The sequence below is a fragment of the Podarcis raffonei genome, chromosome 3 (genome assembly GCF_027172205.1).
Source record: "Podarcis raffonei isolate rPodRaf1 chromosome 3, rPodRaf1.pri, whole genome shotgun sequence".
NCBI classification, from domain to species: Eukaryota; Metazoa; Chordata; class Lepidosauria; order Squamata; family Lacertidae; genus Podarcis; species Podarcis raffonei.
In genome coordinates, this window is record NC_070604.1 from 63729476 (window position 1) to 63743089 (window position 13614).

Genomic DNA, 13614 nt, shown 5'->3' on the forward strand with positions numbered 1-13614 from the left:
GAACACATGTTTGTGCTTACTCTCAATAGCAATGCCAGCATTCATAGAGCAAAACAACTGAAACTGGCCAAAGTAGCTGATCCAAAAGCCAATAGTATCTTTAGGCTAGATTGTGGTCACCTAGAAAGTCAGATTTAGTAAGGGTTTTCTGTAGTGCTAAAAGTTCTTTTGCCTAGGGCAGAGTAGGGGAAACCTGCAGCCCTCCAGTATAACCAAACATCCTCCACCCATTTTAGGCCTTTTATTAGAACTTTTAGATTTTTTCAGATTTTATGCTGACTGCTGCTCTTTCAGTTTCAGTAGCCACTTTTTATTTTAGAATATGTAAGCTGTTCTACAAGCCTTCAATCTAAAGATCGGGTTATCAAATTATGGTAATTAAATTTTCAAAATGTGAAAGGTTACGCAAATGAATGTGGATTTGTATCTCATTGGATTCTGATCATGACAGAAGGGGATATAAATAATAAATTACTATTTTATAGTGGCCAAATTTAGTATGAATAACTGTTACAGGGTATTTGCATTTCAACTGAATGAAACAATTCCGTTTCCATGGCATAACCATGCATTCAATTAATATTCATGACTGTAAGTTTGTCATGATCTTGAGTACTGTATTAACTTAAAAAAGAAAACCCAACATATTTACAAAGTGAAACTATTGGAAATCCTGAGCTTTTATGAGTGCCTTTTTACAAATAAGCTGAAGGACAAGTTAGCTAAAATACAGCAGGTGATAGCACATTGTGCATGCAAAGTAGTTTCAGAGTGCTTCCGCTTTCATGTCAATAGGACAAATAACTGCACGAATCAGCAATTATTAGAAAAGAATTTGGGTTTATATGTACTTTTCTCATACAAAAATAGATTTTAATTAAATGCTATTCAAAGTAGCCAATTAATTAATATGTCTAGTTTGAACAGAAAACATCTGAGTCAGCAGCACATGGAAAAGCCAGCTATGTTACTAAGAAATCTACTGTAAGGTCAAAGGGAGAAATGACCTTAGAAGAAGAAAATTTGATTACAGTATAAAGAAGTCAATAAAACAATCAATACAAATGAATTACTAACTCCCTTAGGTAAAATTAACCAGTAACAGCCCAGAATTGTGGGCTTCCTGTAACTGATGTGTGAAAAGCTGGTGCTCCTTTACCTTATTCACAGCATCAGTGTGAATAGCATTCTAAAGCACAAAGACGTAAGTTTTCCAATTACAAAATGAGCTCACTGGGCAAGCCCTATTGCAAGTTACTGTCTCCCTAACACTATCCAGGCATTCTCCTGCTCAAATAATCAGAATCACAGGTGGAAAAATCAGAGATGGCTAGATAGCTCCATGACTATCCATCACATATATCAGGCATAGGCAAACTCGGCCCTCCAGATGTTTTGGGACTACAACTCCCATCATCCCTAGCTAACAGGACCAGTGGTCAGGGATGATGGGAATGTTAGTCTCAAAACATCTGGAGAGCCAAGTTTGCCTATGCCCGACATATATGCTGCCTTCCCATGTACTGAAGGGTATCAGGGAGCCTGCTGCTTCTGTGGAGGTTTTCCAAACAGATTAAAGCCCTGATGAGAGACCAGCTCCATCAGATGCTTCCTTCAACTCTCATCTAGAACAGCCATTCAATCAGGCTATAATGGAAGGAAAGGCAGGAGTTCAAGGCCTCTCCATTGGACCAGCAACTTCTGGCTCATCTTCATCTTGAAGTCTTTTTATTCCAGCAGGTCATCGTTGCAAGAGCTTAGCAACTAAAAACCTACACCCAAATTGGTTCTTCTGTAATTCCTGACACAGCTTTTATACTCATATATCCTCATTTTATCTCATTGGCATCACCACAAACATGGTATTGCAGGGGCACTGAGCCACATATTTGATTCCTTTAGAAGTACAGTAAGCCTGCAACTTACATGAGGGCTACTGTCAGAGCTGCCCGAGGTCCCAGCTCACAAAGGACCAACGCCGCTCCGTTGTTAAGTACGAAAGTCTTTATTGAAGTTCAGTTTCACTGTCACAGCCGCAGCGTGCAGCCCTACGTCTCAAACTCTAGACCGCTGAAGCTCCGTCTGAATCTCCTCCCCCCAGACACCAGTTTAAGACTCTGGCCTTGCTCCACCTCTTCCTTTGCTCTCTCCTCCTCTGGGTCCGCCTGTCTGTCGGGGTCTCGCCCTTCCTAGACTCTTCTGACGCTGAGTCCCCTGAGTCTTCCCCCTCCCTCTGGCGGGCTTTAGGACCTGGTTCCCAATCCGGGTTTCCTGCTGTCCCGCGCGCCTGTACATTTGAACTTGGCGCGCGCGCCCAGCCGGCAACTTTCCTTCTGACCGTTGCACTGCTGCTGTCACTGCTTCCCCCTTCGGGGAGGCTAGCTGGAACTGACCTCCCCTCCGTTTCCCCACTTTCCGATGGGGGCGTGGTCAGCCCTGACTCATCTTCTCTCCCCGCTGGAGGAGACGCTGGTCCTGACTCATGTGACTCTTCCCCCCCACTACGCTCTGGTGGGGGAGCTGGTCCTGATCCCCCGCTGCTGCTTTGGGAGTCCCCGCTGGCCCCCTGTTTCTGGTGCGTCCCCCCTGGGACCCCCCTTGCCCTGACCATCGGCGCCCCCTTCTGGGAATCTTCTGATTCGCTGGAGAAGCTCATGGAATCTCTCGGGTCACTGTCATACTCCCCCACGCTGCCCTCGGATTCTTCCCCTTCGCTCTCCATTTCCTCTCTCCCCTGTGCTACTGCTCCTGAGCCCCTGACAGCTACGTTCCAGGGATCACGCCTAAAGCCAAAATCGTGTATAATCAAAAGAACATTGGGATAAATGGCAGATGGGTTTGCTAAAGATTTTCCCCCTAGATACCCTCCCCCTTTCTGTCCCCTTTCTATTTTATTTTTTAAAAAATTGCCAAGCACGTAAAGCTGAATGAGCACAAGTTAAATGCATGTAGGTTACAGGCTTACTGTATTACAACTGTAAAAATCTTGGAGAATCTACTTTCCTTATTTGTCCAATTAACAAATTCTTTGAATTGTACACAATTTTTACAGTCACTACAGTGACATTCCTTAGAGCCACTAAAAGTAGCTTTAAGCCTGGGGCACTTCAGTTGATGGATTCCTGAAATCAATAACATTTTGAGCAAGTATAGCACTGAGTTCCAGACACATCCCAATTACTTTTAAGTAGAGATTTGTGTGTTTGGTAATCCCACCCAATCAATAAGTCCCCCCCCCATTTTTTTAAGCTACTGGGATTGCAATTTCTGAATACAAAGACCCCTGCCCTGTCGCTTCTATAATTTTAGACACCTCACAATTTTATCCTCAGTGATACTGCTTAACATGGAAGAAAAATATTTTGTATTAAAACACCCTCTACCCTTGACTGATCTCTTGATGCTTCCAGATAAAGGCCTTTCCCCAGATAGGTCTGTTTTTTTATTGGTTGTAAACTTTAATAAACCTTCCACCCTATCATAAAACTTTCCATTTTAATTTGGACTTGGATGGCTCTATTTCCTGTTCACACTGGAAGGCAGATCATGATAGGGTCCAGAAAAAGAAGATGCATCACTTCTACTCTTCTCCCTTTTCTCTCACCAGACTATTCCTTTTTCCTGAGCATAGGCACAGGGTTTTTTTTTAAGCACTTTGCACACACACACTTTACTTAATTTTTAATTTCCTTATCTTCAGCTTTGGTCCCCTGGAAGTTCAGTTGGTAGAAGAATCATACTTCTGCTGTTGTGGAAAAATTAATTCACATTTTTTTTCTTTCTTAAATTCTATACTGATGCTGCTTGCCATTACAAGCAGTAGAGTTAAGCAATGTAATGCCTTTTTCTGAGCATGGAAAGATGGTACTGAAGGAAGTGCCCAGCTTTCCACAGGGTAGTGTCACACATGACAAGAAGCAGACACTCAGTCGTTAGGAAGGAGAGAAGAGGCATGCCAAAGTTCAGCAGCTGCCTAAGTGCAGCACTCATTTTTCTTAGTAATGAACCAAATAAAAGATGCTGGTTGGTTACAACTGGTGGCAACCATTTATGCTCAGCATTTGGGATGTTGAACATTAAGATTGCCAGTTTTAGGATTACATAAGCAACCCGCTTTGAGATTGTGAACATTCTTCAGCTTCTTCTATACGGACAAAGAACAATGATTAGGCATGTGATCACCCATCTTTTCCTTGAATGTGAAGACTTGGGATTCTGTGTTGTGCACTGATTGACTAAGAGCTAAAGAAGTGTTTTAATCCCTACTGCAACATGTACCTCCTTACCCTCAAATGCTAGGACACTGCTCTTAGTTGTATCATCTACAAATTCAAAAAATTGTGAGGCCCACCTTAATACTGCTTCACTGAAGCAAATCAGGAACCTAAATATTTCACTGGCAGCATCAATGGTATATATTTGTCTGTTGTGAATAGCTAAAATCTGTTTTATTAGCAACAAAAAAATGAAATAAAATGGTCTAGAAATATTGCCACTAGAAATATTGATCTGGGAAGAGCAGAAAACATTGATCAGAAAACTATATGGATGCCTTGATTCCCCCATGGCGCTTTGTGAAGACATTGTGCTGAAACAAAATGATTTTAAGAACTGTCAAAAGAAGCTAACATATGAATTAGGTATAATAGACATTTTTATTTAGTCAAAAAATCAAAACAGATGGTTGGGGGTGGGAGAAAAACATAATTAGTTGCCTCCCAAAGCAGTAGAGCCTTGGAATACCTGCAAGAAGGCAAAATGCTGCCATCTGCAGGAAACAGAAACAGTACTCTCCAGTTTATCTTTCTGTCTCTACTGACAAAGGTAAACAATATTATGTTCCCTTCACTAGAAGAACCTGTAACTCTGATGTGAGTTACAGCACTGAAGTGATACTCATACTAGCCTAATTTTAGTTACAGCTACTTTTGGTGGCGAGAAAAGAATACCATACTTTAGGAGCTGGAGCCAACTATCTCCTAATAACCATATTCTTACTCAGAATTCATTAAATGAAAACATAGTGTAATATTTCAGTAGTGATTTCATTTAAAGAACATGTATTCAGAGGATGAACCCATAAAAAAAATTATTTATATTTTCAATGGAAGAGACCTGTTGCTCTGCTTTGTCTTGAATCGTAAGGTGCCTAGGTTAGGTGGCAAACTTTTATAAGATTGAATTCCATTGTATGTTTATGTTCTTAACTGAACTGACCAAAATTATCAACTTTTGTTTACTAGCCAAAATGAAACCAGAAAAAAGAGTCACCATTCATACTTATCTCAACTACACTATATGTTTTGTAAAAGCCATCCACTGACACTTTAAACACCAATTTTATTACAGCGTAAGATTTTGGGGACTAGAGACCATTCTTTAGATACACACGCTTGCTCATGAAAGCTTATGCCATTGCAGTATAGTGGTTAATGTGTTGGACAAGGACTTGGGGGACCAGGGTTCAAATCCCCATTCGGCTTGGTGGGTGACCTTGGAATAGTCACTCACTCTCAGCCTTACCTACCTCACAGGGTTGTTGTGAGAATAAAATGGGAAAAGTGAGAACCATGTGTGCCACTTTGAGCCCCTGGGAGAAAAGGTGGGATATAAATGTAATTAATAAAAAATAAAAAATAAAATTTGTTAGCCTTTAAGGGGCTTCAACAGTCTTGTTTTTTGCTGCAACACACAGAACCATTTTTGTGTGACAATGGTTATCATAATAACATCCACCAGATTCAATATATGTATTTCGTTGTGCATATCACTATGGTTGTATGCAGACAATGGCTGCACACAACATTATGCCAAACCATAGCTTAGTACAAACATCCAAATGTGTGTGGTGCTAGGCAGGATGTCTCTGTTACACTGCACTTCTACAAGAACAAAACTTGGCCACAGCTCATGGTTAATAAGGAAAGCGCTTAACCATGAGCCTGGGTTCTAATGACATGCTAAGCCAGACTTTGGGTTAGCTGCCATGCTGCGCTGAGCTAAAAAGGACTAGGGAGAAGCAAAGTAGGTGTGAACTCTGTTCCAGGAGCCAGAATATTTGTGTGGTCCTAGGAAGCCGTAGTTTGGCTTACCATGCTGCAATAACTAGGTACAAACAAACCTAGTTTCCTCCAAGGCTTGCATGCTACTTCCTTCCTGGTGGCCTGGAGGAATCGGTAAAGTTTTATTTGCATCTCTGGTCAACCATGGTTTGTAATAACATCTGGACTGACAAACTGTGGGTAACATTAACTAGTGTCAGTTTAAAACCAACCATCTTCAAACCATGGTTTCTGATGCTGAACTGTTTTGAACTAACTATGAAGGATTCAACTAACAAGTCCTATCAGTGTAGCTCAACACAGGGACTTCCACTTGTGCAACAGTGCTTTCTCCTGCCCCCGCCTCCCAGCCCCAAAACCAGCTCGGGGGGGCAGGAATTCGGGAAGACTCCTGAAATAGTGTGAGGGGGGAGGAAAGGAGGACCGTTCCATCTGGCAAGCCAAAATGCTTGCTCTGGCAGAACAATCACGTTATTGTGACATTGAATTGCTCTCAATATAATTAACATCAACCACAGAGCTGGTCTATCTGGCAAACTATGTTTAATTAAAAGCAGAACAGCTTCTAAACTGCTTCTTCCCAGCTATACAAGGAGATAGCAGGGAGGGGAAGCCTCCAAGCCTGCAAAGGGGCTAGGTTCATTCATGACTTCCCAAATCAGGAGCAGCCAACAAGGTGCCCTCCAGATGTTGCTGTACTACAATCATCATGATCCCTGGCCACTGATCATGCTGGCTAGGGCTGAGTTCAACACCTGGAGCACATAGGCTACCCCTGTGCTGAACCAAAGTTTTTTGTGATGTCCACAGTCTGTGCTGCAGCTCTAGAATTGTTTGAAAATTAAAACTGAAGAAACTCGTAAACGAAGACCAATAAAAGATATCGGCGGTCATATCTGACTTACAAATTTAGCCATATAAGTAATATAAATAAGGAAGGTTTCTTTGGAGTATGGCAAGAATAACTTAGTGAGTTAATATAGGTACCCCAGTCATAGAACTGCAGCTATCAAACACACGTCGCTTCAATTGTCTAGCTTTATTCTTAAATCGTTTTCAATGTTAGTAACAAAGAGCACAGGAAACACAGATGGGTCATGTTAGGATGACACACACATTTTCCATGGTCCCTACACTCTGTTCTCTGAAGATACAATTGCTCTTTCGTTTCCCCAGCTCTCATAATGAATTTGCCTCAGTACATTCACAGAGGTCTCCCATATGGTTAAGACGCATGCAAGAATTAATATGCAATTAATAAGATGGTTTGATCATCTGCTTTTGTTCAAGGAAGCAGCTGGTCCACATATCAGATGCTAATTAGACAAATTAAGATTAACCACTTTTGTTCTGTGATGAACTGATAGCTTACTGCAGCCAATCCTTTTAAGTCTTCTAAAAGGGTGTCAATAAAGAAAGCAAATATGGGATAGCAGAAGACTTATTTCCTGCGGGGGGGGGGGCTACTATTTAATATACAGAAGGAACCTGCCACTCTATCTTGGTCTAGCAGGAAATGTATGAACTACAGAACAATATTTGAATTTGGGTGTGGGAAAAGAAATAAAATTGCTTTATTCCTTCAAGAAACATTTAAGTTCTCAGGTTATTTGCTGACTCCATATTACTGAAGTTTTTCCTGCTTTTTCCTTTCTGTTATGAGAAATGTTTTGACTTTGAAAGTGCCTGGCTAATTATTATTTTTTAGAGCAAAGAAGTGGTTACTACACTACACAAAATATACAGTAGTGTTAAGATTACCATTTTGCTAGTAAATCACTTCTCTAAGTGGCACTACTATCAGGGAAAGTGGTTTCTGCAATAGTTGTCAAAACTGCCTTGTTTTTGTCAAATGGTTTGGTAAAGAAAGAAAGTCGGGTGCTCTTAGCTGTTCTACCTGAAACATTCACAGTTCTGAAAATCCTGCTGCTGGTCGTGTGCAGTTAGTGAAAAGCTTCCCCAAACTTTTTTTGAAGTCACAACAAAACATCAATCAGCCTCCAGGAGGTTTGTTTTGGCTTCCCCTCTGTGTCATGTCCAAAGGCAACCTCATATATGCATAAGGTCTATCACGCATAAGCAGAGAGGTGTTCCTAGTAACAGTTCCACAATTGTGGAATTCTATGCTCTTGGAGATTCACTCAAATCCAGACTTGAAGAGCTGCAATAGTTTTGTTTTTGTTAATAGCATTGCCTTTTGGTGCTGATTTTATGCTTCATTCATCATAAATGGCAGATTTCTGTATCAGGGAAGGGATCAAAGCACCTTCTCCCTCATCAGCACTTCCTGACCAACACATAGTAATAATCACTGTCAGAGCTGATAGCACTAACCAAATCCTCATGCGCAGAAATTGCAGAGTAAATGGGAGAGTACACACATTTGCTGCCAAGTTGAGTTGACAGCTTCAATGAATTGGGGCCATCATGTATTTATGTCTGACCAGTGAGATCCATGATGAGGAGGACTGGAATTCAGTTCCTTGAAGTAGAATTCCAAACAGACATTACAACCTGCACTGGTTCCATGGTGATTAAACTAAACAGATTACAATGCTCTGGCTTAGATGATCTGGAACAAGCTGCTATAAACCTTTGGCTGGCTGCCCTTTCTTCTCTTCTCGTGTGAAAGACGAAAGACTGAAAGCTTTTGCTTTCAGTTTTGACTAAACCACTGTCCGCATTCTGTGCAAACTCAGGAAACCATGTTTTACTCTAGTTAGTTAACAAAGTAGGATATACATACACTTTCAGCAGTTTCCGTTGCTATTGAGTCTAGTCAGTTGTTATTCTTTTGTAATAAATTCTTTTATAATTATTCTTTTATAATAAAAGTAGCAAAATGTCCATCATAATTAACAGCTAGGATAAAGTTATTGGATTGCAGGGAGGAGACAAACCTTCATTTCCCTGCCATTAGAGGGTTCCTGGAACAGGCTAATGGTAAGCTGTGTTCCAAAGAATGGAACAACGTGCACTGAGGGAATAACTATACCACCCTGTCTGAGCCACTGCATTAGGGAAAAGAAGGGGAATAGCTGTCCTTTCACCGCTTCCTACAGGAAGACACTCACAACTACCAAGAACAGTTTCTATCTCACACTTGCCATTCCAGCAAGAGAGCACCCTCTAGAACAGCCTTTACCAATCTTGGGTCCCCAGATGCTGTTGGACTCTACCTCCCATCTTCCCTGGCATTTGCTATGCGGACTGGAAATTAGAAGAGTTGTAGCTCAACAATATATGGAGGACACAGGCTTGGTAATGGTTTTGGAGCACAGGAGGGAGGATGCATCACATTGAAAGCATACAAAACCAAACAAGCAATGTAAAGCTAGAATGTCCAACTTTTCATTGCATTATAGTGCAATGGTTTAACCTTTCACTGCATAGCCTTTTAAATAAAATAAAATAAATATGATTTATTTACAAAAATGCCAGTTACCACTTCTGCCCAGAATATTCCCAAACTGCATATGAGCATCCTTGCATTTATTCCATTTTCTCAACATACTTCATTTGAAGGGATTAATAAAAAATGTTTTTGATCAAATAACATGACAAAGAAGGAAGGACACTGCAGGGCAACACGAAATAAAAAACAAAGAGGTTTCTGATACTGCATTTAAAACTGTACTAATAAAAGTAAAATGTTTTCTCAGTTAAAAAAAAAAGGTTTCCCTTGCTCTATTAATTCACTTCCTTACAAAACTATTGAAGCAGTTAATCTAGTTTACCTGCAACAACTGACTGATCAAGCTCTGGAATCTCCTAATTCGACAATAAATGGCATACATTCTATTAGAAAGACCTTGCCTAAGAGAGCTGCGTAAATCTATACTGAACAAATACCGGCGACAAACATATGCCTCTATGAAATGAAATACTGTTTGACTATGTACTACGGCTGGCCATCTGCCAGCAGTCAATCTAGGTTGCTAGGTTTGTGTGTCACGGTGGACGTGCAAGTAATGATGAAAACGATATTAGCAGGGCACTTTGCCTGCCTACTGCTTCCATTCTGTTTCGCCCTCACCGCTGGACTGTGGCAGTACACTGCCTACCTATAAGGAATGAATTTTCAACTCAAACAGGAGGAGAATGCAACATAGTCATGCTATGTGCGACCAATAGCTTCATGTATTTAGGTAATCATGTATTGACTGAAAATACTGGAAACCTGTTTTGATAGGTTTTTCATTTTATGTACAAGACTCACACTCTACAACCCCGTTCCTTATTAGACAGCCTTAAAAATACATGGACCCACCAAGCTTCTCAAACAAGCTGACTGATACCTGGCCAACTCCACTTATTGTTATGAACTACTGATCCTCTCCCAACTTTTCTATCACTAAGATTCAGCCACCAGGTTTTTAAAACGAAAGCATGCAGTACGTAGCTTTCTCACCCACCACCATCCCTAACAAATACTTGTATGCATAAAGAAAATATGGCCATAGGGAATGCAAAACCAGTAGCCACAGGCGACAACAGATGCACAGGGACTGTTTACGACCCTGAGGTCAAAGGGGAATGGCCATTCCTACAATTAACATTGCCTTCAAGCATTCTCAAAGTCCATATTGACCTATTCTGTCCATTTTTCTATCTAATTTGCACCTGCTACTAGGCCTAGAATGAGAATAAGCAGTTATTTTTGTTTTATGTTTGGGACATTTGGGAGTTCAGGGGTTTGTTTTGGGGTTTTGTTTTTTTCTTAATTAAAGAAAGCTTTCAGAAGTTTCTGTTCTTCAGTGCTTAGAAACAAAGCCAAAATGAAAGAGAGAGAATAAGAATCCTGCCAGGATATTCACATATTGCATCCAGAAATCACTTAGGCTGCTCGTAGATCTTACTTTATACTTCGCAGTTCTGTTCATTAAAACAATGTTAGCAAATTTCATTGGGAAAGCGACTATCTTTTCCCAAAGGAAATCACTTTATAATTTGTTTCTGCAATAACAAATTGAATCTGTTCTTCAGACGTGGATACTATTTTAAGATTTTAAATCAGGGAAGAGGGTAGCTAAACCTACTGAAAGTTTGCAGAAAACATGCTGAGGAATTGGGGATAACTTTTCCACACAATATTTAATGGGGAAACATTAATATATGAACTAGTGGTTTGATCATTTTAAAGCAAAACTATTCAACTTGTTCAGTGACATTAAAACAAAAACAACAATATTTATAATAAAGCAGGACATGCCTATTTAAGCATTTGAATGCTTAAACACTGGACAATTAAATATATGACAGTTATAATTCTAGTGAAAGGTTACCGTATTTTGGCTCATAATAAGGGTATACAACAACTGTAATTGCTTTATAAAGTGAGTTTACATTTAAAGTACCTGAATGTTAAATGAGAACAGTTTAAAGGTCAAAGAAATCAGTAATGCTGTGCTTTTTTTAGTTTCATCACTGTCAAACTTTCCTGTTAAATGCTTCCTTGGTCACCTGATTTTAGAAGCATAATTTCAAAGGCTGTTACTATCTACCATCCCCTCAAAAGGAGTACACACACAGCGGGGTGTGTGTGTGTGTGTGTGTGCGCGCAAGCAAGCAAGCAAAACAAGATAAGGCACTATATTATTTAAGTAACCGACAACCAGTTACAGAATATCAGAATGAATGGAAAGGAGAAAATAAAATCCAGCCGCTGGTGAATTAACTTACTCATTGTAAAAAATAAAATACAAAGCTAAAGTTCCCTTTACAGCATACATAGTGTTTGTTTTTCCTCTCTCTCTCACTTTTCTAAGCAGGTGAGGGTCCCTGCTTGGGTAGGCAAAGTGAAAAGTGAGAAACAATGATGCTTAACAGAACCTAGCTTCAAACAAATGCAAGATTAGAAAACTTTATTTTCAAAAGGGCTATTATGACTCCAGTATTATTTTCCCTACTGGAAATACAGGATACCCTCATGGCACCAAACTATATTACATAAACACTGAGTGGGAGTAGCACTGATTTAGTCATTCAACATTTTAATACAAACACATTTCCATTTAACTACAATGTGCTGTAAAGGAATAAAAATATGGATATGTTAAGATGAAGCAGACTTTCTACAATGGTGAAGTCACAACATTTTATCACAGACTTTGTCTTCACTCTAGAAGGCATTCTATTTATGACTTTAAACAATACATCTCTTGAAATTTATTTGATTGTATACTGCCAAAGAAAAAAACCACTTTATCTATATCCAGAACAAAGATTATAAACACCCTGCTTTAACTGTTTTAGTAAAAGACACAATGCAATCTTACTTGGCCACAAGGTACCGTTGTCTTTGCTCAGCCATTTTTTCCTGAAGTGCTCATGGACCTTAGTGTGACTGATCTCCCTTTTGTTGGAATACAGTGGAAGAAGTTCTTCATCGTCATCACAGCTGGCCTGCCATTTACTTCTGTGCAGGCAACCAACTACTGGATCAGAAGGCAGGCAGTGTACATAGGCAATCATTTTAAGATACAGCTCCAAACAATATCCCTGGTACTTGTGATGATAACCTATCTATAAACGTTTCTGGTAAAAAGAGGCACTAAAGATCTTGCCCTTTCTGGTGCACTACAGATTTTTCCCTTCTCACTGGGCTAGTTTGGTCTAAATGGACCAATCCAATTAATGAGCTATTTAGCATAAAATCATCTGAACTGATTTGCGTAAGCAGGTGCCATTTCAGCCCCAGATCCAGGCTTCAACTGGGACCCGAAGATATCCACCAGACCTGTAAAAACATCCACCCAAGGCGGATTTTAGACTGGCCTCTTTATTTTCCAGCTGAACTCTGATGCTTCTCTTAAGCTTTATCCCAGATTATTTGTTACTCTTTGGACAACAGGTACAACCACACAGATGGCCATATCTTAAAAGCTTATTTAAAGCTAAGTTACAATGTTCACTGCAGTACAGAGAGCTACAATATCAGAACATTGCAGAAGTGTGTTGCAACTTTCTTACTACAGAGAAAGGTGGGGAAAGAGAGAAAACTAACATTAAAAAATGTGTTTGTGTGGACTGGAACATAGTTATTAAAAATGGAATGAGGTGAGAGACATGAAAGTATTTAACAATACTTATTAGGGTTTCGTAAAAAAAAAAAAAATCCACTAAATTGATTCTAGTTAAATCTACTGGCAAATAGAGTTGTAAAACATTTTATAAATACTGAGCAAATGAATCCTTTAGCACCTTCTGGAGGTAGGCATTATCCCTATTAAAAAATGAGACAGAAAGACTCAAAAGAGGTTTAGCATGTTGTCTACGGTTTAAGTGTAAAAGCCAGGATTAGACGATACTCCCAGGGATTCCAAGACAAAATCCATAGCAAAGTTGTAAGTTTCCTGAGCATGCCAATAATAATATTCAGTATTCCATTTCCTAATAAAAGGGTGAAGATTTCCTATATTCAGAATTGTATTATCTCTAAATTATAATTCCATAGCAGATAAAACAGTAACAAGTACTCACACCTTCAAATAATATCCACTGGATTAGTGGAGGGGCTGTATTAGATTGTGCCCACTAATCCATCACTAAA

General features: G+C 39.8%; 1 protein-coding gene across 8 annotated transcripts in view; it reads right to left on the reverse strand.

Annotated features, from left to right (window-relative positions):
* Positions 1 to 13614, reverse strand: part of NHSL1 (NHS like 1) — a 137709-nt gene that overhangs the window by 51389 nt on the left and 72706 nt on the right. The window contains exon 1 of one of the 8 annotated variants that reach the window (XM_053382038.1): positions 12341 to 12551. The exons of the other annotated variants lie outside the window; for them this stretch is intronic. Coding sequence (XP_053238013.1) covers positions 12341 to 12536 — 196 coding nt within the window. The 5' untranslated portion in view covers positions 12537 to 12551. Of the gene's footprint in view, positions 1 to 12340; positions 12552 to 13614 lie in introns of those variants that run through there. 8 annotated transcript variants of the gene reach the window in all.